Below are 26,502 nucleotides of genomic sequence, written 5' to 3'. Positions count from 1 at the left end.
CACATGTTTTGTTCTCAGGTTTAAGAAAACACAAGGCAACTGCAATTCTGTAACAAGGAAAGTAAAGTACAGTGGGAATATCAGAGGTAGTTCAGGCAATTTATACCAGCCCTGACCTGCTTCTGCCATGGTTTTCTGACCAGTGGTATTCAGCTTTTGGTTTTTGGACATCCACATTCCATCCCTGAGCCTCACCCCTCTGATGAGCCGAGTGTCTGCAGGCAATAGCTGAGGTCAGGGAAGGTATGTTGGGATGGGCTGGCAAGAGGGGTAATGAGGGTCAAGAAGAGAATTTTGGCCAAGGACATTCTTTTGTGTGTACATAGTTTAATAAAGACACATTAGTTATTTCACATTTCAATCTTTCCTGACAATGTGGCTATATTCCAATGGCCTTTTTTACCATTGTCGTAGTGGCTGATTCAAATCAGCCAAGGTAGAAGTTTTGTTTTGTCCGAGTGATTCAGCTTCAGGTGAAAACTACAGACATGTATGAGACACCTACTATTTTCCAATGCTATCTGATTTAATTCTCATAATTACCCTTATTAAATGGATGGGGATTAAAGAGCTAAAATAACTGGTCTGAGTTCAGATAGTTGTAAATGGCAGAGATGAAATTCCAACACAAATAAGTCTGACTCCAAAAATCAAATCTCAGTGTAAAGGTAAAGGCATAACTTGTTTGCATTACACAAATAATATATCTGGAATGACAAGTTGCAATAAGAACCCACTGAGGCCCTTATAAGATCCAGACCATCAAGACCTGAATTTGGTTCACTCCAGGAAGCAGCACCCAACATCACTTTGGGCCTCAAGGGCACCCTGGAACACATGTCGCACATCAGGAAACGTCAATCCTTGGAAATTTCTCTGTCAGCCACTGTCCTGGGTTTCCTTTAACTCTTGCTCACAAAATCCACGATCTAATATGAGTTTTTTTTTTTTTGGAGGTTTGAACACACACACAGAATTCACAACAAACAATGAAAATGGGCTAGCTAATTTTTTTTTAATCAGTGAAATGAGAAAAGGCATTGATGCTATGAAAATGTGAAGCAGGGTGATCTTTCCTGTTGACTTGACAAATACGGCTTATAATTATTTTTAAAAATAGAAGATTCCAGTGTTCTGACTTTACTGAGAAGATGAAGTCATTTTGACATTGCTTATTTTTAATCCTCTAGGAGATACTGAATGCCACTCATAAAATTGGTGTGAATGCAATTTATTAATTAGTGAGAATAAGATAATATAAAACCTTTATGTCTTAGCGTTAAAACAGAGCTTCAGAGTCTTCTAGTTTAACCTCCCAACAAATTCAGGAAATTGTTGCATAAATTCTTCTAGCTGATTATCTGACTTCTGAATAAACAGTCCTTATCTACAATGGATTGTTTTCATCAGTGCAGATGCTGTTGGTAACAACATTCTTGTTTATAAAGACATTAAATCTACATCCCTACAGGTTCATAGGCAGATCTTAATCTCACCCCCTCCAGCATCACACAGAAGGGTCTCATCTCTATTACATAAATATTGGGTATCCCACCCCTACATTCAAGGGCGTGAGCTACTTGGAACAGCTTAATGTTTTATGTATCTCTGAATATCTAGGGAACACAGTTGGTGCTCAATAAAGGCTTTGAATACACGAGTGCGTATCTTTTTAAATAGTTCCTCCTTCCTTCTATTCTTCTTGTATGAACGCCTGCTCTACCTCTTCACCTGAACTTCTCTTGACAAACTTCTTGACTTCGCTTAGCAAACAAGACACTACCAAGAGTTAGACACTACACCTCAGATATAAAATCTCCAATAAAACAAATTTTTAGGATTGATAATTGACCTATCAGTATATGGTGCCAGTTTAGATGCCCTGCCCCATATCTAAGACCTGGGTTCAATTCCTGCCTCTGTGCTTCATGCCCAGCTTTGTGCTAATGTGTGCTCTGGGACAGAGGAGGTGATGGCTCAAATGCTGTGTTTCTCTAACCCATGTCAGAAAACCAGATTGAGTTCCAGACTCCTTGCTTTGGTCTGACCCAGCTCTGGCTGTTGTGAGCATTTGAGGATTAAACCATTGAAAAAGGGAATTTCTCTATGTCTTTCTGTCTCTCTTTTTTTCTCTTTCTCTGTCTCTCCTTGCAAATGAAACAAAACAAACATTTGTAACTTTCCCTGGAAATTCTGTGTGGATGAAAAACTATTTTTGTTGAATCTTATCCTTGAGTTTCTTGAAAAGATATATTTTTAACCCCATCCACTACTCCTTCCTTTCTTGCTGTTCATCTTTGCTAGGCTTGTAAAGTGAATATTGATTGGGTTTTAGTGTAATCAATTCCCCAAATGTCCCTGCATAGGAATTTCTCTAAACCATAGCACTGTATGATCTCACAAGCAGACCCTGGGCTCTGTGTTCTGAGATAGATCATTTCTTCAGACCCTTAAATAAGTGTCTCCAAAACTCATTGCAGGGGACTCAGCCAGTGGTTTTAGCTGACTTGAGCCCTAGTTTTCTCTTTTTCCTGGATTCAGGCCTAAAGATTCATCTTCATTCTGATTCTGCCTCCAATAACACCTTTTCTAATTAAGGCTTAAACCTTGCCTATGTGGCCCCAAATGAATTTATCAAACTCATGAAGCCTCTACACTTTAATCTTAAAGTAGAGATAATTTTGATACTTGGTTCTCAGGGTTACTGGGAAGTTTAAACAAAAGCATGGGCATAATATTTCTTCTCTGGCTGAGAAATGCATCTGGTCCTCATCTCCCTCTCAGCATGGAGATTCTAAACCCCAGCTCCATACCTGGTGCCTGAGGGATTACTTTTGGACGTATCCCTCTGGTGTGGGATGCTTGTCTTCCTGGATATCCATGTGTTGCTCACCCTCACTTCCCCATACAACATTATTATCCCTTCCTCTTGTTCCCTTGTTCTACCACTGGATGTCGGTTAAGCTGATAAACTAAAGCACTGCCACCCTTCTCTCCTTATAGTACTCTCCAGCAGCTGAGCTGGACTTCTGTCCTCCTAAAATAAAAGCCCAGACCTGCCCCACGTATAGCACATGCCCCACTTTGATGGATTATCCTAAAGTTCGGCTTCGGATTTCAGTAGGCTGGGTGTTCCATTTCCTGTTAATCCAGACGCTTCCGGTTTTATGCTTACAAGATGAAATTATTGTTTTCATAAATAAATATACCCAGCCATTGGGATCATCCTCTCAGGTCCCCAGGCCAACGAGCTGTAGAGAAGGAGCCATGACAGTGGCAATCAACAACCTGTGGCCTGACTAGCCTAAGCAATGGACTCTCAAGGCTGAAAGACTCAGAACACAAGCTGTCCTCAGTGTACAATGCTGGCAGATAACACCTCACCAAACTGGAAGGTGCTGTTTCACCAATAAAGTTCTGTGCTGGGCTATAGTGATAATTTGTGCTTTATTCTCACAGAATGTCTTAGAAAATGAAGATAGAAATGTGCTTTTTTTTTTTTTTTTTTTTTTTTTTTTACAGGCAGAGTGGACAGTAAGAGAGAGAGAGACAGAGAGAAAGGTCTTCCTTTGCCGTTGGTTCACCCTCCAATGGTCACTGAAGCCAGCGCGCCGCGCTGATCTGAAGGCAGGAGCCAGGTGCTTCTCCTGGTCTCCCATGGGGTGCAGGGCTCAAGCACTTGGGCCATCCTCCACTGCACTCCCGGGCCACAGCAGAGAGCTGGCTTGGAAGAGGGGCACCTGGGACAGAATCCGGCGCCCAGACCGGGACTAGAACCCGGTGTGCCTGTGCTGCAGGCGGAGAATTAGCCTAGTGAGCCGCAGCGCCGGCCTAGAAATGTGCTTTTAACTTCCCAGCCTTAGGTTTAATTTATTTACTTATTTATAATTTTGTATTAATGAATAAAAATTACATATATTCATTGTACACATATTTTATAATGTGCTCACTTTGTGGGATGGCTGGATGGAGTTAATAGCATAATCTCATCTCACCTTTTGATCATTTTTTGGTGCAATAGGAACATTAATAATCTACTTTTTAAGCAATTTTCAAGAACACAGTGTAGTCACTGTGTTATATAATAGATCTCTTGAACTTATTCTTTCTGCACAACTGACATTTTCTGTCCTTTGACCAACAGAAACTGCAGGTATTTTTTTCATCTGATTTTATCAGCCAAACAGATCATTCTTAGTCACGTGTGATGTGATGAACTTCCCTTTATTTTTTGATACTGGGCTGCCATTGACATACGCTCCTTTCATTTTGGCTCATTCTTCCCCACCACCATACTTCTCATATATAATAATCAGCATTACAATCCAAAGGAAAATTTCTGAACACAGTTTAAAAATACCCCTAGGAAGAGCAAGTCAATTTTTTGTCCACCTCAGTGATAACTTGGAGCTTGTGTGGAGGAGAGATTGAATGTTGATCTCTACTTCACTTATCAGGAACCACACAGGCACACACACACTCTTCCTTTGCAGCATTGAGTCTTTATGATTAGGGCTAATTCTGCCATATGAGCCAAGCTTTTGGCTGCAAAGGGAATAATGTCAAGATGATTCTGTGTACATTGGATCCACGCAGTAGGAAGCCTTATCCTTGCAGCTTTCCTCAGGATGCTCTGTGACATCACTCCAACTGCATTGTTTTTCTCTTTGTGTTAAAACACTTTGAATTCCAGAGGACTTCTGAAGACAACAAGCCTTCCCTCTAGCTCATCCACCAGCTGTTTAACCTCACAATTGGATACATTCTTGTCCAAGAATGTGCATCACCTAGTTAACTCTCATTGATCATATTATCTCAAGTTTTGGTATCTGTTGAACCTTAGTGATTTGATCTGATAGAGGTTTTCTGGTTGGGCTATCTTTTTGTACTACAGTGTATTGATGTGTTTATCAAAGCTCGATCTCATTAGTAGAAGTTTTGAAAACCACCTCAAATGAAGTGTTATATTTCCTGGAGCCTAGTGTCTGAAATTATTAGACTACTATGTAATTATTAGACTACTACATAATCTAATTGTAGAAAACCTGGATCAAGCTTTATATACAGAAGATCTATACATCCAAGGGCATAATACTAACATTTACGTGCCATTTAAAATCTTGTTATAGAAACTTAGGTTGTAATTCCATTTCTTTAGCAAGAATATGGTGTACAATTAACTTAGGCTTAGATTATTAGTTTACAAAAACAAAAACTAAGATATAATAATATTTTCTTTCCAAGATTGCTGTTAGAATTAGAGGAGAGTGGCACAGCACTGAGCTTCTAAAAGAAGAAATCATTCTGGGCGGAGGGGAAAGGGTTTGTAAAAATGAGTATCAGGAGCACATAGAAACATCTTCATTAGCATCAGCAGTTGCCTATGGACTGAACCTCTCAGCTTGCACCCCACCAAATACTAGGTTATACTTTTCAACTTCTGGGCCATCACTCTTTAGAGAGCTGAGATTTTAATTAATGCTATTTTATTGAACAAACAGAAAATTCCCTTAAGAAAAAGGACTAGGCAAACATGAACAAAGAAAGGTGAGGTTGGGAATCTCAGTGCATTGCTTTTCATAAACAGCCTGCTTTCATTCCAATGAGGATAGAGAAGATGAGTGGCCCTACTCTGGAGAGAAGTAGAGATCCGCCTTGCTCGATAGCCCAGGCATGGAAGAACCAAGTGGAAGCTCTGGGGAACTGGGAGGTGAGGGGCAGGACCTTGTACTTTCTGTGGTTTCCATGAGATTTTAGTGCCATTTAGCTAAGTATAGATGACTAACGGGACAAATATTCACTCAGACTATTAGACATCTTCTGTTAAAAGTTTGTGGGTGTGGGAACTTACATAAACATACTCACAAATTATTGTACATCTGTCTTTGGGGATGAGTTCCTAATTTTTTGTCAACTGAGAGGTCTAATCTATTTTTCTACAGGAAAGTTACATGAGATTTGGGAGTTCAAATGCCAGTGATGTTTATACTTCATAGCTAAGAAGTCCTAAACTGTATGAATGGGAAAAAATTAGTTTGCATTATATTATTTTCTCATAATCTTTTAAATTCTTGCAAATACTCATCAGTTGAGTGAATTTTTCATAAATATTATCTACCACTCAGGGGTACAAAATGGAATTTTGATTAAATTAAAGCAAAGGGCGGGGCGCGTGCTGTGGCATAGTAGGTAAAGCCACTGCTTACTGTACTGGCATCCCATTTAGGCACTGGTTCAATTCCTGGCTGCTCCATTTCTGATCCAGCTCTCTGCTACGGCCTGGGAAAGCAGTAGAAGATGGCCCAAGTCCATGGGCCCCTGCACCCATGTGGGAAGACCCAGAGGAAGCTCCTGGCTCCTGGGTTTGGATCGGCACAGCTCCGGCTGTTGCGGCCAACTGGGGAGTGAACCGGTGGATGAAAGACCTCTCTCTCTCTCTTTATGCTTCTCCTTCTCTCTGTGTAACTCTGACTTTAAATAAATCTTTAAAAAAAGCAAAAAGTAATTTTATTACCTGAAAAAACATGTTTCTAATTTCTCTTTCCTGTTCAATCAGATTTCAATAAAAGGAAACCATGTGAGTTATACTGAAATTGTTATAAATAATTTTAATAAGATAAGTACTTTAAATTATTGACTTTTCAGAATATGTTATAAGTTTTCCTCCAAATAGTATGCTTTGTGCATTCATGTATATGAAAGAATTTTGATGTAGATATGGGAAATCTCTTTGTACAAGCCAAGCAGCACTCAGATTTCCCTAGGGAGATTATCTACTGGATGAAGAAACTCGATTAATTAAAATTAAAAATCTTAAACTGACTTGTGCTTAACTATCCAAAAATTCACTTTGATTATATCTTGTTCTTACAGCATGAAATCATGAAATAGAAAATCATTTTTAATAATCAGCAATGTATAGTAATACAGCATTCTTTCCAAAGTATATGATTTATTCTAAGTTAAATGCAAATTGATGTCTTATTACTTTTTTATAGCTTGCCGATGGTATAATTTACTTCATTAACTTAGAAATCAATAAAAAACCTCAACCACAGAGTGCTGGGAAAGTTCCTTTGCTCCTTAAATGTTTTACAGTTCTCAACCTTAACCACCTTTCTGTTGGATCTGATAGCATGATGCTCATTTAGATAATATTCTCCTGCAATATCCTTGTAGTAACTCTGTATTCTCAGAAGGAGATGTGGTAAGACTGGGTCGATCAAGAACTGAACCAAGTAGCAGTTCTTGTACTCCTTACTCATAGTCTTTACAATGTCTCAGATATAGTTAAATATTCATTGAACTAAAGAAAGCACAAAATTCACTTCCCTGATTGCTTCTACACCATGAAAGGCATTGGTATAGTTAACTAAACTACAGAGACTCTCACAGTGAATGTTTAAACATCTTACCGTGAAGTTTAAGAGAAAAGTTCTCTATCTGCCCCAAACTCAGCTCTCCAGTGCCCATCAAAATGAGTATTTCAGTCAGTGAAACACTGGGAACAGTGTTACTAAAAGCATTTGTATCTTGGGTTGCCACTGTTTGTATAGGCATTCATGGATAATGAAATTCAAACCTTGCAAATCAAGACAAAATGATTCATTCTTCTACAGCACTGTAGTAGAAACAAAAGTGTAACTGGTAGAGAAGCATACAAAATTAGATGAGTGGAAATTCAAGAGTCTATCAAATACATTAAGTCTTGTCAATTACTTAAATCTTCTATTATCTGTTGTATTTGGCAATACTTCCCAGCCAAATGGCCTTGAGAAGCACGCACCAACAGAAAGCTAATCTTGTGTGACAGACAACATACAGTTTACAGTATTGTCTCAAAATGCTGGGTATCTGAATCTTCCTAGGAAGACCTTTTGTCTTGGACTTTAAGGTTTTTTCAATTTATCTGCATCCACAGGGAACATGGAAATTGAGCCAACAGCCAATAACACTTGCTTTGTTTTCCACCTCAATAAAGATGTCCTGAGTTTTCATTTTGACAGTTGAAAGCAGAAATTCAATCATTTAAATGTCAAAGAAGTTGTAGGAACTATCCAGGGAGTTCCCGGTCTTATAAGCAAATCACATCTGTGAGTTCAATGATTCCCAGAAGACTGAATAGACTAATACATAGATTCTCTGAAAATTCTCACAAATAGGAAAATAATAACAAAAATAAATAACTTGGTTTTTTTTTTGTTGAAATACCATAAATACCAAACTTTGAAAAAGCCAAAACTCATGAGACAAATGATTTCTATAAATTACATTTATTTTGGAATGAATGGTTAGGTTTAACCAAGGCAGCTCCTAAATAAATCTATATGAGAGCTATTAAACATCAATCACAGATAACCTGGCATTTAAGAACATAATGGGGTGTGTGCTTGTCAGGTAGCTGAAGAAAGCAAAGTGAGTAACTAGTACAATGACTTTTCTGCTTAGTAATACCTGCAGTTCTGCGCAACTCTGTCATGTCTGCCTGAAAGAGGATATAAAGGTCACGGTGTTGAGATGCTAAAAGAAGCTCTCCAACAAATCTGGGAAATTGCCAATTTCATAATTCACAGTGGGAAAAATGACAGTTGTCTCTCTTTCTCTCTTTCTCTGGCTCTTCATTTGAATCTCTATTTGAATGAAAATGTTGATCTGCATAAGATGGTTCCATTTCTCATTTTTTGAATCATTTGATTATAGTGAGAGCCACAGCACAGTGATTGAATACTCATTGAATACCAGGTACTAGGAAAGGAGATTTGGGAGCGTAGCTTTATCCTACTCTCAGCAATCCAGCACTTTCCTATATTGTTTAAATGTGGCTAAAAGGGTTCAGGTCACAGCTTTGGAGATGTGACTCTTTGACTTTTCAGGTGGGCAAATAAGGGCTCAAGAGGCTGATTGAGTTATGCAAAAAAGAGATCAAACGATCAAGCAGGCATTTGCCCTCAAATCCATGTCTATTGGAATTCAGAGACTTGGAGATGGTGCTGTGGCATAGAAGGGTAAGCTCAGCCTGCAGTGCCAGCATCCCTTATGAGTGAGGGTTCAAGTCCTGGCTGCTCCACTTCTGATCCAGCTCCGTGATAATGCACCTGGGAAAGCAGTGGAAGATAGCCCAAGTGCTTGGGCCCCTGTACCCACATAGGAGACCTGGAAAAAGCTCTTGGCTCCTGGTTTCAGATCAGTCCAGGTCCAGCTGCAGCCATTGCTGCCATTTGGAGAGTGAACCATGGGATGGAAAAACCTCTCTCTCTTCTTCTCTCTCTGTATCTCTACCTTTTAAATCAATAAATTAGTAATAATTTAAACAAGAATCCAGAGTCTCCCTCTTAAAATTTTTAGATAGTAGATCTCAATCTTGAGGAGACATAGGAATCCACTGGGGAGGACCCAGGTGGGAACAGTTGCGGTAGAACTTGAAGGTTTTCATGGGTAAAATGCTCTCTGGAACTTTTAAAGCACATGATTAACAGACTACATTCTCAAAAACATGGCCACACTACACTGCTAGTCCACTGAAGGGAGTAGTTCCTGAATATGTGTTTAGTCAGGATTGGGTAGTGCCAGCTGTTTAGGCAAATCTGCATCATAAACATACAATTACCCTCCTCAGCATTTATCCATTTAAAAGATATTTCCTTGGGTTTTAAAAGTCTATCAGTGTGGACCTTAAAGCAATAAAGTTGCACAATACCATGATTTTTAACATTTTCTTTTCAAAGTTATTGCAAATATTAAGATAAAAGATTCCTAAAACAGATTTTCCTATACCAAGCCAAGAAATGAAGGTATTGGCAGTTTAATATGGTTTGGAATGGGGAAAGACAAAAGGGGGCACTGCGAGGGGGAACTGTATTTTGATGCCTGTTTAATTCTGACTCTGCTTTATGTAGCCCTGATTTGTTACCAGCTGCTTTCATGATTTCTCCAATTGGTCTCCAGTGGCCAAATCTGATCTGACTCCCTCTTCCCCCCACCTCCTTGTTTTAAATGAGATCTGGTTTTACTTAGATGAATTAAATGTCACTATATTTGTTTCTGTGAATTGTTCCAGCAAAAATTACAGCATCAACGTCTGACTTTAAACGTCTGTAAGAATGTCTGCCTTTCTGCTATTTATAGCTGCCTTTTAAAAGGTCTAATAAATGCTTTTAGATTACTATTGGTTTGTTTTCCCTTTATGGAGCCTCGGCATGGGCATGCTTCACCATATTAACTGAAAGTAGCTGTTTTGCTTTTGTAAAAGTCACGAATATTTATTGTAACATTTAAAAAATAGAAATAAGTAAATAGAAGAAAAAAGAGGAGACAAAATATTCAAACCAAACAAACAGGACCTCAACGTTTTGTTGTATATCATTCTGTTTTTCCTCTGTGTTTAAATATATTCAAACTTAAAAATTATATTGGACAAACTGTTTTATGGTTCTGTTTTTATTTTTATTGAACCACATGGTTTAAGTTTTTCCTGTCATTCTTCTACTGCCTCACTTTTAATGGGTATACTGTGATTATATGATTGTACCATTACCTATGTGACCAATTTTACATTTATTAGATGGCTTGGTCACAGCCAAATTTTGTCACTACAAATCGACCTCAGTGTAGTCGGGCTCTTGTATTCATCTTTGATGGTTTCTTTAGAAGAAATGTTTTGCCAGTGTACTGCTAAGCGAGGAAAGTATAACACATTCACAAACTATTATCACATATAACTAACGCACTTTCTGTATTTGTCAGCTTTTATTTACTGTAACCAAAATATCTAGGAGAAGGTATTTATGAATGGAAGTTTATTTCCGCTTACACTATTTTTTTTTATTTGAATGATTGAGAGATAGAGAGAAAAAGACAGCAAGTGAGGGACAGACAGAAATCTTCCATCTGCTGGTCTACTCCCCAAATGCCCACAGTAACTGTGGCTAGGCCAGGCTGCATTCAGGAGCTGAAAAGTCAATCCAAGTCTCTGACATAGATGTATTTGAGCCATTATCTGTTGCTTCCCATGTAGGCAATGGTAGGAAGCTGGATTGGACTTGGGTCTTGAACCCAGGCATTGTCATAAGGGATGCAGTTTTCCCAAACAATGCCTTAACTACTGTATCAAACACCTGTCCCTCACCTAACACTTTTTGAGGTTCATGGTCCAGACTGGGAAGCCTGCTGGTCTGATACCTACGAAGGTAGTGGATGGTGGAAGAAGTGCAGGAAAAGGATCACAAGGTGATCCAGGAAGCAGAGGCAAAGGCAGCGCAATCCTCCACAGGGTCTCCCCTTATAAAGGCATCGTGAGTCAGTGATGGGGCTGTACCCCAGCAGCTCAATCCAATCCCAAAGTCCCCACACTAAGACACCATAACTGCTTCAAGTCTGTACCTCTTAGTACCATTAACATGAAACTTTGGCATTTAAACATTGTCATGAGTTGGGGAGCCAAATCATATACAAACTACAGCACCTTCAGAAACAGTTAACAATAAATGTATACATATATTGTTATTATAGCTTCAAAATGACAACTTAATGTACTTTATTATTGAAGGAGTTACATTTTTAATAATTCAAATAACAAATTCAATTAAATCATTTTTATAAAGATTATTTTCATTTTATTTGAAAGACAGAGAGAGAGAGAGAGAGAAAGAGAAAGAGAAAGAGAAAGAGAAAGAGAAAGAGAAAGAGAAAGAGAAAGAGAAAGAGAAAGAGAAAGAGGTATCTTCCATCAGTTGGTTACTCTCTAAATGCCTGAAACAATAAGGGCAGAGTCAGGCTGAAGCCGGGAGTCTAGAACACCACCCAGGTCTCCCACATGAGAGGCAGAGAATAAAATACTTAAGCCATCATTTGTTGCCTCCCAGTATATGCATTAACAGGAAACCGAATCTGAAGTAGCAATGGCCAGAACTTAGCAAGTGTCTCTGATATAGGATATGAGTATCTCAATTAGGGGATTTAAGCCATCACACCATAAACCTGCCCCAGTTTTTCATGCCAGGCACATTGTTTTTAGAGCTCCAGATCTCCAGAGATTTCTTCAACATAATAACATCATAATACTGATATTTATTGTCAATATTGCTGAAGCTGCTACAAAACCCAATAGTATGACTTTTGCTTAATTGTCTATTAATTGACTGCTGTGAAAAGGGAGAGATGGGATTAATGGAAGGAGTTGAGAGCTGGTGTTTGGAGAATTGTCAACATTGATGTTTCTTCATTTCTGAGAGTTTGATTCTCTTACTAGTTCTGAAATTTCCTTGAGGATAAATATCATCTTTATATATCACTCAATTATCTACCCATTCATTCCTTCGACGTGCAATTACTGAATGTCTTTGTGTCACCTATTGCTCTAATATAGTGCTGCATCACACAACTGAGAATTTTTTCTCATGAAGCTTACGATTTATTACATGAGGCAATCCAGTAGACAAATAAACCAGTCACCAGGGGAACATATTTGGGTATTAAAACAGGTTTGACTAACCTTCCTGTAAAGAGCCAAAGAAAATAAGATAATAGTTAAGATAATAAATATGTTATGTTTGTGAACCACATGGTCTCTGTTGCAATTACTCGACTCTGCAGGTACACATGATATAGGGAAGGGAAAAACTTCCCTCTGTCCTTTAGGGCTTAATAACTGAGTCTATTACAAAAGCTGAATATGGAAAAATTAAACAGAAAAGGCAAATGCCCACTACACCCATGGCATTGTTGGAGCCAGAGGTAGATGTGGAGAATGCAGTGCAGGTCTCCCGTATGAGAAACAGTAATCCAGTTACTGAGATGTCAGCACAGCCTCCCTAGGTCTGCACGGGTGAGAAACCCAGAGCCAGGGACCAAACTCACTCTGGTGTAGGATGCAGATCTCTTCACCACTGTGCTTAGTGACCTCTCTGAAACATGTTTTTATTTGTTCAATTATTTTCAATTCATTTGAGAGCGGGGAAGCAGGCAAGCAATGCAGGTCTCTCATGTGAGTGGCAGGAGCCCAATTATTTGAGCTCACAGTTGACTCCCAGGGTCCTACATTGGCAGGAAACTGGAGTCAGGACCCAGAACCAGGAATCAAACCTAGACACTCTTGACATAGGATGCAGGCATCCTAAACTCACTACATGCTCTGTAACATGCTTTGACCTTATTTTTACAAGAGGATGGATAGAAGGGCACAAAAGGTAACTGTAGAAGGCCTCTTGGAAGTTATTACCATGATCCACTGAAGATGAGGCTCCTTGAAAACATGGTGGTTTTGACAATGAGAAGTGGTAAGATTTAAGACCTGCTTTAGGGGCAGGCGCTGTGGTTATAGCAGATAAAACTACCATCTATGGCACTGGCATCCTATATGGTGCCAGTTCGAGTCCTGGCTGTTTCACTTCTGATTCAGCTCTCTGCTATGGACTGGGAAAGCAGTAGAAGATGGCCCAACTGTTAGGGCCCCTGTACCCAGAGTGGAGACCTGGAAGAAGCTCTTTGTTCCTGGCTTTGGATCAGTCCAGCTCCAGCCATTGCAGGTATTTGGGGAGTGAACCAGCAGATTGAAGCCTTTCTCTTTGCCTCTCCCTCTCTCTAGCTCTGTGACTCTACCTTTCAAATAAATACATAGATAAATCTTTAAAAAAGACCTGCTTTTTAAAAATATATTTATTTATTTTTATTTGAAAGGCAGAGTCACAGAGAGGCAGACACACAGAGAGAAGTCTTCCATCCTGTGGTTTACTCCCCAGATGGCTGCAATGGCAGGAGCTGGGCCCATTCAAAGCCAGGAGCCAGGAGCTTCTTCCAGATCTCCCACGTGGGGGCAGGGGCCCAAGGACTTGCGCCATCTTCTGCTGCTTTCCCAGTCCATAGCAGAGAGCTGGATCAGAAATAGAGTAGCTGGGACTCAAACCAGTGCCAGCAGCCAGGGCTTGAACTAGTGCCCATATGGGATGCCGGCACTGCAGGCGGCAGCTTTACCCGCTACACCACAGTGCCATCCCCAAAGACCTGCTTTAAAGGTGAACTCTCAGGACCTACTGCACAAAGGAATAAAGGACAGTGATTAGACTGTACTCCTGTACATAGGAGAAATGTTTTTAAACACGTGTTAAGCTGAAATTTAACTTATTTTATTGTTGCTCAAGCAACAAAATCTGTCCCTCCCTAACATAAGCAGAGATAACTTATAGGAGACAGAGAGAACCATATTTGGGCAGAAGCAAATGGTCTCAGGGATCAACCCCCAAGGAACTGTGAATTATGTCTGCTTCCCTGGACTCCAGTGGTCTTGTACTTTAAGAGTTTTCTCTGTTCTTGTGGAAAAACGGCCCAAATCTTTGTTTCCACCAACAAAATATTTTACATTCTGCTCTCTCTCTCTTTGTAGCCTCTATTTTTTCCCCACTCAACTCCTGTCCATGTTCTTTGGAAAGCAGACCCTATGCATCTTTGAGTTAGAGACTTTTCAAATGCTATGTCCTTGACGTATCTGGTTAACCCCTATTCTTATTTCAGATGATATCTTGAACATCTATCTCACCCAGACTAGATAAGGACGTAGGATGATAAGCTACCAGTGGAGAGATTTATTCAAGTGAAGGGTTAAAGGAAGACTATAGAAGGAGAGAGCTTCAAAGGTGCTGACTATTGTAATTTCATATTTTTTCACTAATTCTTCACAAAAACATTTTGAGACAAATCGATGATTGAATGCTTTTAATGCATACAATGAGGTTTAAAGATATTTGAAAGAGACTGATATCACACAGCTACAATGTGCAGAACCATAGCCAGAATCCAAGTCTTCAATCCATATCCCAGTCTTTACCCATTCTACTGTAAGGTAATAATATGGACTGTGCCCATGGTAGCAGGAGGAGAGTTCTTATAATCAGGTTGGGAATGATCACACTGGATGAGAGAGGCTAGAAACTGAGTGAGAAGGCTGTTAAACCAGGAGAACCAAGCAAAGAGTGAAGAAAGCCTGCATTCAGTGATAAAATAAATAATGCACGTGAGTTCTTGTAATAAGTTCTTTTGAGAACTAGGTCTCAAAATCAGCTTAGAGCAAGGGATGCAGCAGCCAAGCTATACCTATAAATAATGACGGCCTTGGCTGGCGCCACGGCTCACTAGCCTAATCCTCCGCCTTGCGGCGCCGGCACACTGGGTTCTAGTCCTGGTCGGGGTGCCGGATTCTGTCCCAGTTGCCCCTCTTCCAGGCCAGCTCTCTATTGTGGCCAGGGAGTGCAGTGGAGGATGGCCCAAGTCCTTGGGCCCTGCACCCCATGGGAGACGAGGAGAAGTACCTGGCTCCTGCCATCGGATCAGTGCGGTGCACCGGTTGCAGCACGCCAGCTGTGGCAGCCATTGGAGGGTGAACCAACGGCAAAGGAAGACCTTTCTCTCTGTCTCTCTCTCTCACTGTCCACTCTGCCTGTCAAAAAAAAAATAAATAAAATAAAATAAAAAATGACGGCCTTAACAACCAGACAGTGACTGTGCCTCAAACAAACAAAATATGATAGAGAACAGATCTGAGTGAAGGGCATTTCTACCCACAGCTAGGTGTGAACACCTTGTTCTCAACATGAATGCCAGGTATTGGACCAAACCTTCTGGGATGCCCCTGGTTAAACAGCCACCTCCTTCTTTGCTCCCAGCATTCTCCACACGAGCGCTCTAGTTTGCCATTTCCGTGGTAGTTATTACCATCAAAGAGCATCTCACTTTACTGTTTTCATGTTTCCCAGGCCCAGCTCTCAAATGTAGACTGCATGATTCAGCGATACAGATATTATCACTACTGCCACCACCCATAGCATGGATAAATGTACTGAGGACCAGGGAAAAGTCACTTGCACAACATTGTCAGGAAGTTGAGAACTGACCCACAACTGGAGTACATTTCTACTTGATTATTCTGTTCTGAGCGCCTTAGAAGTGGGCGTCTGGCACATGATAGAAATTCAGCCTAAAAACATGAATTAAAAATAAAACTTGGATGAGACAAATCAGGAACAAATTCTCCAATGTGAAAGTGAGATGTCATCGGGGGACTGTTTCCTTACACAAAGAGGAGAAATTGAACTGTGGGCTTTTAAAATGACATAGGATCTCATGATCTCTGACTTCTGCACACAGCCAGTTCCACTTTAAGCTAAAATCCAGGCAAGGCAGGCCAGCATCCAACCAAGAAAGGGCAGGCAGGCTGATTTTCAAGATAAGAACAAGAGAAATCTTCAGAACCACCTTAGCAAAACATGTACACACAATTCAAGACGAAGAATTAGCCATGATAATCACCTTGTGACATTTTTTTAACCTGTTAAAACTTTGCCAAGCTTGTCTGTCTTGTTTCCTGTAGGCTCGTTCCTCAGAATAAATAGCAACAAGATTCTTAAACCGAGTTGAAGGTACAGATGTGTGTCTGTGTGCACACACGTGTGTATAAAACAAGAAACAAGGTACCTTCCATATGGCGACAGTTGTGAAAAAGAAAGGGATATTGCCTGGTCTCTCGGGATTTGGGCAATTTGTGGAAAGATGGAAGTGGCCCCTGTGAGTGATACCATCCCTGAATTAGGTAGAAAATCTCTTGGGAGCCACGTACTGTCTTCTCTAGTGTTATGGCAGTGGAAAACTCCTTGAGAGGGTTAAAGCAAATGCTCCGATGTTCTACAAAGCAGGACATGAGAGTCCTCATGGGGTCCAGATTCAAGCAATACTTTTTGAGTAATTATACTGTGCCTGGCACTGTGCACAGTGGCTTCCTATTAATGACTTCATTAAAAACTCAAAGCAATTCAGTGAAATAGGTAATATTACCACTACTACCACCACCCACATTGTAAATTAGGTGAGCAAAATTTCAACATAAGTATAGTAGTTAAACCTGTATAAGTCATAGTAAATATAATTTCTTATTTGGGTAACATTAGAGAAAATTATAACTAACATAATTGGGAATGCATACTTTGAATGTAAAATATGTTTTTTTCATCTAGATCTTAGACTATTTCTTATTAAGTTAATTAATTTAGTTAAACTCAGATAATTTGGAATTATATTTCCTATTATTTTGAAATGATTTTTAATTTTATTGTCAATAAAATATAATTATCAACATAGTGAGTGCAGAGAAATGTGATATTTTTATTCATGTATAATGTGTAACGATTAGATTGATGCAGGCACAATTTGGACGTCCAGGAAATAAACATAATCCCATTTTTTGAATTTCTTCTTTATGAAGCACGGTGGTATTTTGGGTGAGGTGGGATTTATTGTGAGGATGTAGGTGTTATTTAAAGAAAAACTAAGCTAGAAGCAGGGTCTCTAGAAAATATCAGTGATGCAAGGTTGATGTGTGCTTCTTCCCGCTTCTGTTTTCTGCTTCATTGTTTGCTCCCGACACATGATAACCTGTTCTTGTATAACAAACTGGCACAACACTTTGTTATATTGATTTGGGAGGACAAATTGCAATGCTATAGCAGGACAGGGGTGAAATCTGCCATCACTGAGGGTTAGAGAGTAGCATTGAGAGGGAGAAAAGAACAGAGGGAAAGAAAAGCTGTAGGTCTCCCTAGGCCAGTCTGCAGACAGAACAGCTGAGAAAAAAACCCGAGAATGATGCAGAGTCTTCAATAAAGGAGAAACTGTCGGAAGTTATGGAATTGGGGGAATTTGGAAAAGTACAGACAGTACCCAGCAGCTTCTGGGTGAAGCAGGTGTTCGCTGGATGAATGCCGAGCCCCACCTAAGTTTTTCTGAATATCTTCAGAGGAGTTTAGGCAAGATAAGGCTCCAGCATAATTCCAAGCCAAGAAGTTGTGGAACAGGTTTTGCACAAAACAGCAGAATTGCCTAACTTTTGGGGGATTTATCCTAATTAGTGAACATCCCTCTTTCTCTCCTCCCAAGCAACCAGAGCCCACCCATATGTGCCACCTGAATGCACCTTGTCCTGACCCCATTTCTACCACTTCCCTGCTGCACCCCACTAAGAGACACCCAAGACTGTCTTCTAGGGCAACAGGCCACCTGCATATGGGATTAGGCCATCTGTTCTACCCTCCGCCGTATCAGCTCTCACATTTCCATCCACACGTACCTATCTAATAGTGATCAAGAAAGTAACTTAATGACAGATGACCTCAAGTGTTAACTAACCTCTCAGTCTGTAGATATGAATAACTGGATTCTATTAAAAGTATTTTAGGTTATTCTTTTGTGGAGCATCTCACCTTATAGAAAATTGACAATGAATATAAGTATATGCTAGAGAAAGCATTGAATATTAACATTAATGTGACACAAGTTTGTGTAGTCTTAGCCATTGTGTCATACCTTCAACATGATAGTGCAAAGCTTAGTATCTACAGGAGTAGTTTACCTGATAAATAGCTGAGTTTATGAGGCTTTGACAAACTGGCACAAGAATTACTTCAAAATTGATGAGTTTGACTGAGGCACTTGTGTGTTGAGAAATTGGGACAAAGATGTGGGATGCAGAGTTGTTTTCTGAAAATGTTCCCTGCTGTGTTTATAGCCCACTTGAAATGTGCTAAATCGGTAAAACTTTCTCCTTAAATCCACACTAAGTCTTTGAAAGCCAAAGCTTAAAAACAGATCCTACTAGTCAAAGTAGATTAGAAAACACTGCTTTTATGTCTGCACTCAATACAATGGCAAGAGAGGGGGAAAGTGGCTATAAGAATTAGAAGGGTTGGGTAACCCTTCTAATTTTCTTTCTCTCAAATCTCATTATGGGATGGAGGCAACCAGTGGAACCTGCATGGCTTTGTAAATAAGTTTGGACATTTCAGTGAGCTTCCATTACATGGTGAGGATCCATCACCCTGGCTATGTATTGCCTCTTACTCCAGCTCTATCTATACAAAGAACTCCATGCATGGCAAAGGTATCACAATGCTTTGTTACTAATTCCCCGGAAAATTGACTTTACCAGATTCAGCATTTACCTTTGAACTTTATACTCCACAACTTTGTAATTGTAGTTGACCTAATTTCCATTCCAAATTAAAAAATGAGTTTTGGGGACCAATGCTGTGGCAAAACAGGTAAAGCCGTTACCTGCAACATCAACATCCCATCTGGGCACTGGTTCAAGACCCAGTTGCTCCACTTCTGATCCAGCTCCCTGTTAATGGCCTAGGAAAAGCAGCAGAGGATGGTCCAAGTTCTTGAGCTCCTGCACCTACACAGGAGACTTGGAGGAGGCTCTTGTCTCCTAGCTTTGACCTAGCCCAGCCTGGATCATTGTGGCCATTTGGGAAATGAACCAGCAGATGGAAGAGTTTTTTCTCTCTCTCTCTCTCTTTCTCTTTCTTTCTCTTTCCCCCTTTTTCTGTAACTCTACCTTTCAAATAAATTAAAAAAAATTTAAAAAGGAATTTTGAAACCTACGAAATAGCCAACAGCTGTCTGTAAAGAGCAGCATGCAAAAAGCAATCCAGAAATAGGAATATTGTAAATGTTTTTTGTGCTAGGATTGGTGATGACAAGATGATTATCAAAGCACTAAGATACTTTTAAGATTCACTTTGAATCATAAGAAACACAAGTATTAAAAATAAAGTTCCAAGCAACTGACAAGTGCTATCCTCTGTTACTGAATGGCAAACAGTTGGAAAAGTGTCCAAGTTCATGTAATATAAGCAAGAGATTAGTAAGTTTTTTAATTATGTCTAGCCATTTTGATGAAGGGGTTTCCATAAACTTCTTGGCTTATTGTGTAGACTGAGAAATGAGTAAGACAGAATACAATAAGTTTGATTATGAAAAATTGTTTTGCTTAAACACAATTACATTTAAAAAAAAGTCATTTTTGAGATTGCTTTGTAAAAATCTAAGTGTTTAAAGATTCAAAGAATAGAGGGAGTGGGAGATGGGAGGGTTGCGGGTGGGAGGGAAGTTATGGGGGGGAAAAGCCATTGTAATCCATAAACTGTACTTTGGAAATTTATATTTATTAAATAAAAGTTTAAAAAAAGATTCAAAGAATAGATAAAGATAGTGTTCAAAACTACTCACAGTCTGAATTCTCATCTTTGGATAACTGGCATTAAAACTCACAATGATGATACAGAGCAGAAGATGGGGTGAACTGGGGGCAGAATTTTCACAGTGGTAACTCGTCTCTGTGGAACAGTTACGCTGCTCTGCAAACAAATTTTCTACACACTCCAATTTTCTCACTTTGTATTTGTATTAATTGAAACTTCATTCAGTAATTAGCACACTTGGGAAGGTGTTTTAGAAGTGGCTTGTTTCTAACATTTGCTGGCACCACTGGAGTCCAGAATGATGCCAGTTGAATGCCATTTCAAAAAAAAAAACTTTTTTTTCTTTTGGCATGGGAAAAAGCAGAGTCATACAGTAGCTCTTGATTTATGAACTGTGTTTTCTAACTCTCTGCCTCCCACGATGTGTGTAGCTCCCTTTAGGGAATGGGTTGGAAGCCTTTCACAAAAAGGCAACTCTATCTCCAAATCCGCCTCCTGATGAGAAATCCTGTGTGCCTTTGATAGGATTCCCTCCATTCTCAGGCCTTGTAGGATTAGGTGAAAGAGTACGAGGACTGAGAATCCTGGAACAGCTTCTTCTGTTTGTCAATAGTCATCCAATGACAAGACAGACGGGCACCTTCAATGACTGGTGAATGTCACAGATAAAACTTGTAGGAATATTTTTTGCTCCATATGCTAGTAAGCATTTTGGCAGCTCTGGGTCATGTTCTGGAAACAGAAAGATCAGAGACAGGATGGAACTTCTCAAAATCCATAAGGAGGATGGGCAGGTGACATGGCTGAGGGGTGGGCGACAGGACAGAGAAATCCACCCATGCACCACAGGAATTTTTTTGCCTGTAAGCAGAGTCCATCCTTGCAAGTGGTTCATTAAACAAAGAGCTTATTGTAAATGGGCCTGATCCTCAGAGGAGAAAAATGATTCTTTTTCACTGAAGAGAAGTTAACTCTTTCTGCCCTTTCCTATCAAGGAAGGTGCTGGATAAGTATTTAGTGATTAATTTCCCCGGCTAGTTCCTGGGATTTCAGTGTTAGAAATAGTATAGACATATACTGAATTTTCTATGCAGCAGAATGGCAGGATCCTATAGTCTAAAGTATCCTTTTTACTTTCCCTTTTTCCATTTAGTAGAAATTCACTGTGTAGGATTTCTAATAATTACCAAACTATTAATTACCAAATTCACTAATAATTACCAAACTGTTGAAATTGGGTTGTAGTTACTTCACTTTCTCTATTTTAACCTGAAATAACCAAAGACGATTTTGACATGGCATTTTTAAAATCTGCTTTTTGACTTTAGTTGGGAAACCTTTGGCCTATACCATGGATGCTAAAAATGACAAGAACTACATGTTTTCAGGATTGAATTTTTGGAGGGAGAAAATTTTTTTTTCCTAGGCATGGATTGAAAGCATCATGAAAACACTGAAGAGTCAGAGAGAAGAGTCAGAGTGTTGTATGTGCCCTTTAAGAGGAAAGCAAGATTAGCAACTTTGGCAAATTTTCGACTTCTATTCACAGAGAAAGAGAAGAGTTGCCAGTGTTGAATACAAAAAGGATGAATGTGAGACAAAGACAGATGCAATTTTACACCTTATTGAAAGCTTACATGGGAGTGGTTTTAACTCCTCTGAGGTTAAAGATAACTTTTCCACTGCAGACTAAAGGTGGAGCTAGGGGAAAAGAGGTTATTCTGGAATGAGTATCTCTGTAGGTCCTGTGCTGTCCTGAGAAGTGCAGGAAGAAGATAAGGCTCCATGCAAGAGAGAGGACGTGACAGGTGCTGAAGGTGAGGGGCTCCCTGTGATAGCAGCCAGCATATAAGTCCATCATAGCATGAAGGCAGAAACTCTCGATGGCACCCTTCTTTTATGAAACACCATATAATTTTAACAGAAAGTTTATAAGACTGCAAGGAAAAATATCTGGATTCTATTTTGCCTTTTTATATTATAGATTACTGTGTTTTCTAAATGGCCTCATGCAAGAAGAGTCTACAAAAGTAAAGTAAATGTTTTTATTTATGTTAGGTCAGAAAAGGCAATGAGGCGTCATTTGGGATAATGATAATGTTTATTCAAGCTTTGTGCATATATAAAAATGTTATTTTCTCTAATTGCATATTTTGTTCCTGTAATGATTGAGTTGAATTCTGAACTGAAATGAGTAATCAATACTGAGTGTTTCCAGGGTTCAGATGCAGTCTTAGCTGTTTTAGATGGCATAAAATTGCTCCAAATTTGGCTAATTGCTGTAAAGATGGAAATTGAATGCTAAAGCTAAAGTATGTTTAACTTATCATTTTTTTTCTTTTTTCAGGTTTTAACTGAAAATTTTAATACCGACTCACCCATAACTCCTAATACAAAGCTTACCTGGGTGCCTTAAGAATGAGCTATTACGGCAGCAGCTACCAGGTAGTAAACGTGGACACAAAATACCCAGGCTACCCCCCAGAGCACATCATAGCTGAGAAGCGAAGAGCCAGGAGACGTCTGCTCCACAAAGACGGCAGCTGCAACGTGTACTTCAAGCACATTTTTGGAGAATGGGGGAGCTACGTGGTCGACATTTTCACCACGCTTGTGGACACCAAGTGGCGCCATATGTTTGTGATCTTTTCTTTATCTTATATTCTCTCCTGGTTGATATTTGGCTCCATCTTTTGGCTGATAGCCTTTCATCACGGAGATCTGTTAAATGACCCAGACATCACCCCTTGTGTGGACAACGTCCATTCTTTCACAGCAGCATTTTTATTCTCCCTCGAGACCCAGACCACCATAGGGTATGGATACCGTTGTGTCACTGAAGAATGCTCCGTGGCCGTGCTCATGGTGATCCTTCAGTCCATCTTAAGTTGCATCATTAATACCTTCATCATTGGAGCTGCCTTGGCCAAAATGGCAACTGCTCGGAAGAGAGCCCAAACCATTCGTTTCAGTTATTTTGCACTCATAGGCATGCGGGATGGGAAGCTGTGCCTCATGTGGCGCATAGGTGATTTCCGACCAAACCATGTGGTAGAAGGAACAGTGAGAGCCCAGCTTCTCCGGTACACAGAAGATAGTGAAGGACGGATGACAATGGCATTTAAAGATCTCAAATTAGTCAACGACCAGATTATCCTGGTCACCCCAGTAACTATCGTTCATGAAATTGACCATGAGAGTCCTCTGTATGCCCTTGACCGTAAAGCAGTGGCCAAAGATAACTTCGAAATTTTGGTGACATTTATCTATACTGGTGATTCCACTGGTACATCCCACCAATCTAGAAGTTCCTATGTTCCCCGAGAAATTCTCTGGGGTCACAGGTTTAATGATGTCTTAGAAGTTAAGAGGAAGTACTACAAAGTGAACTGCTTACAGTTTGAGGGCAGTGTTGAAGTGTATGCTCCTTTTTGCAGTGCCAAACAATTGGACTGGAAAGACCAGCAGCTCAACAACATGGAAAAAGCCCTTCCAGTCCGAGGATCCTGTACATCAGACACCAAGGTCAGGCGAAGGTCATTTAGTGCAGTTGCCATTGTCAGCAGCTGTGAAAACCCCGAAGAGACGACCACCTCCTCCACTGATGAGTGTAAGGAACCACCTTATCAGAAGGCTGTGCTGACTTTAAATAGAATCTCTGTAGAATCACAAATGTAGCTTACCTTGTCATTTTGGGGGCTCCCACTCCAATCATTTGACCTTCCTGCCAATCACTGTAAGGCAAGTATGTGTACACAGAGCTTTTTAGAAATGTGATAGCCATGTCTTATGGGGATGATGGGTATATAGAGTAGGTGAAACTTCACAAAATAGAAAATCTAAAAATTCCATGACTTTCAATGACTAAAATTTGCTTTTGCTATCAAATTTTTTATATTAGGAATACTATGAAGAAGCTTAATTGATGAAATTTCAGCTCCTTTTATTAGATCTTTTATTATGTATCTTAAATTAGAGATGCAACATTGAATTATGAAACATAAAGCCAACATAAATAATAAATTTTTAAATGTATCAAAATTAATAATATGAGTGATTTCCCATAAAAAGCTCCATATCATCTAACCAAGGTATGCAATGCAAGCTATACATTTAGCAGAGAGTATTGTTGAGATATGTAGCTCTGAAATCTACTGACCAGTTCAAATCACTGTGTTTTTCTCTCATAGTGTTTTGCTATCAGCAGGCAGAGGTAGTAGCCCTGGGAAACTGACAATGCCACCAAATTAGTTTCCACAGCCTCTTGTCCAGTCAATGCATTTTCAATGAGTTCTAGAAGCTGTTTTTTTTTTTTTTTTCTTTAATCCACGCGGGAGAAGAAAAGTTGGCATCACTATTTGGAGCAGTGTTTCTCTCTTAAATGTCCTTGTTGACTCCAAAAATCAGGGACAGAAACAAGTCAACCTTTCTCAGTTCTCTGATAAGGGCAGGTCCTAGCTCACCTCTCACTTTTTTAAGGGACAGGATGACAGAGGTAAGGTAGCTATTGCAGAGTTGCAATAAACAGTCCCAAATCCTTTGGGAGAAAATGTTACCCTCCTGTGTCCTGAAACACTAAACTTTTGGCTGCTAGGTAAGGGATACAACCTTTCTTTGGATGGGGGAGGGGAGAGCAAGGGAGGTATTTATTTGTATTCAGAAACAATCACTTTCCATCTTTATCACCTTAAAGTAGGTAAATGACTTGAGTTTAGGGTTTTGAGAAACTCTCTGAACTTGCAACAATAATTTAAGTGGGCAATTTTGTGAAATACAATAAAATCAGTGTTTTAATGCACATTAATTGGATAATCTGAGTCCTATGGAATTGTTTAAATTATAGGACTTGAGATAAATATGTATACTGTATTGCCATGTTAAACGAGATGTTAATCCTAATTACTTTAAGTAAAAAGCCAATCACCAAGTCACTTTAAGCTTTGTAAATTAAGGAGTTATTAGGCACATTCAGATTCATTTGTGCACTTTTAAAATTGTTACTGAGTTGGCAGTAATTGCTTTTATTTGTTTATTTTATTTAAATACACACATTGTCTTTTGTATTTTCTGGAAAGTTTTCTTTTTTCCTCTCTCTCTCCCTTTCAGTGTGTGTGTGCATGTGTGTCTGTATGTGTGTTTGTTAATTTAAATGAACCACACATGTAAACCAAACTGAATAATATAGTCCAAGATTGCCAATAAAAGCAAAATATATAGATATGAAAAATACTTTTGTTTTCTTTCTTCTTATTTCTTTTTCCTCCCTCTCCCTCACTCCTTGCCTTTCTTCCTTCTTGTTTCCCTCGTTCTTTTGCCTAGGAGCAATAAAGTTACATTTCAATATACATGTATATGTTCAAATCTTTTATTTCTATTGCTTCATGAATAAAAGGTTTAGGTTGTAAGTTGCTAGGCAGTCCTCAAGGTTATTATCACAAATCTAAATAATGCACTTCTCTATCTTAGTTCGGGAATGCCAACTCCATTTTTAAAAATTTTACACACAGTGTCAATTTGGATTTTCTATCAGCAATTACTTAGCTAGAGTACTACAGTCTCCTCAGTAGGAAAACAATCACCATGACAGTAAGCAAAACTGCTTTTTTCCCCTTTGTTAGCTTGTTCACTCACATCTAGTTATATTTTGGTTTGCTTTGCTTCTTGTACTTTGCCTGTCCATGATGCTTGCCTTGCTGATATTATAATGGGAGCACTAATAGTCAATTAAATATGTCCTGTTGTGCTAAGTGTCCCCACAATCCAATCTTCAAAGCCCAAGTAGAATGTTAAATCAGCATTCACATGTAATACTCATCTTTAATTTCCAAGTAGATTTATATCATACTTTAAAACATACCTTCAAATGAGCAACTTAATAAAGGTCTTAAAACACTGCAGAAAATGTGTGCATATATCCTATCCTCCATTGTACAAATGCTTTCAGCTGAGCTGGTCAGCACTGGGTGCAGTGCACCAAAAAAGAGAATGCTACTTCGTATAATCAGAGCATAGGCATCATCATAAACCATTTTTATGAGCTTTTAACAGCTTGTAGAACGGCTATATGTGAAATAACAATTAGTTGCTTATGTAAGCATTACCAAAAAAAGCCCTGTGCAAAATGGTATTTCCAGTTTCAGACACTCTATCAATGATAAGTAGACTGAATATTTTTTCTTATACCATTTACTTTGTCCCTAAAAAATGAAATTATGTAGTGGAGTTAATTAGATGGAAAACAAAGTGTGGCATCAAGGCATTGATCTGCTGTGTGTTGTGGCCTGTGAGTGGGGACCTTGAGGAGTGAGTAAGGAAGGGGAGAGAAGGAAATAGGATTTTTTTATGTCACCAGCTCTTTAAGGGTTACTAAGTTTTATAGATGTATTGAGTTCCCACAACAAGACATTCCATCAAACTTCCAATTAATTTGCTTTTTCCAAAAATAAATTCCTAACTGGACAACAATGTGCTTAGATTGACA

The 26,502-nt window shown here is 39.3% G+C and overlaps 1 protein-coding gene across 3 annotated transcripts in view; it reads left to right on the top strand.

Moving 5' to 3' along the window:
- KCNJ16 (potassium inwardly rectifying channel subfamily J member 16) overlaps window positions 1-25,248 on the top strand; it is a 62,578-nt gene extending 37,330 nt beyond the window's left edge. For all 3 annotated transcript variants that reach the window (XM_008271760.4, XM_008271761.4, XM_051825902.2), the window contains one exon: window positions 22,369-25,248. In XM_008271760.4, coding sequence (XP_008269982.1) covers window positions 22,440-23,699 — 1,260 coding nt within the window. In that variant the 5' untranslated portion in view covers window positions 22,369-22,439 and the 3' untranslated portion in view covers window positions 23,700-25,248. The remainder of the gene's footprint in view (window positions 1-22,368) is intronic.
- Window positions 25,249-26,502: the final 1,254 nt, after the last annotated feature.

The sequence above is a fragment of the Oryctolagus cuniculus genome, chromosome 17 (genome assembly GCF_964237555.1).
Source record: "Oryctolagus cuniculus chromosome 17, mOryCun1.1, whole genome shotgun sequence".
Taxonomy (NCBI): Eukaryota; Metazoa; Chordata; class Mammalia; order Lagomorpha; family Leporidae; genus Oryctolagus; species Oryctolagus cuniculus.
Note: the sequence above shows the minus strand (reverse complement) of the source record. Positions and strands in the feature narration are given on the sequence as shown.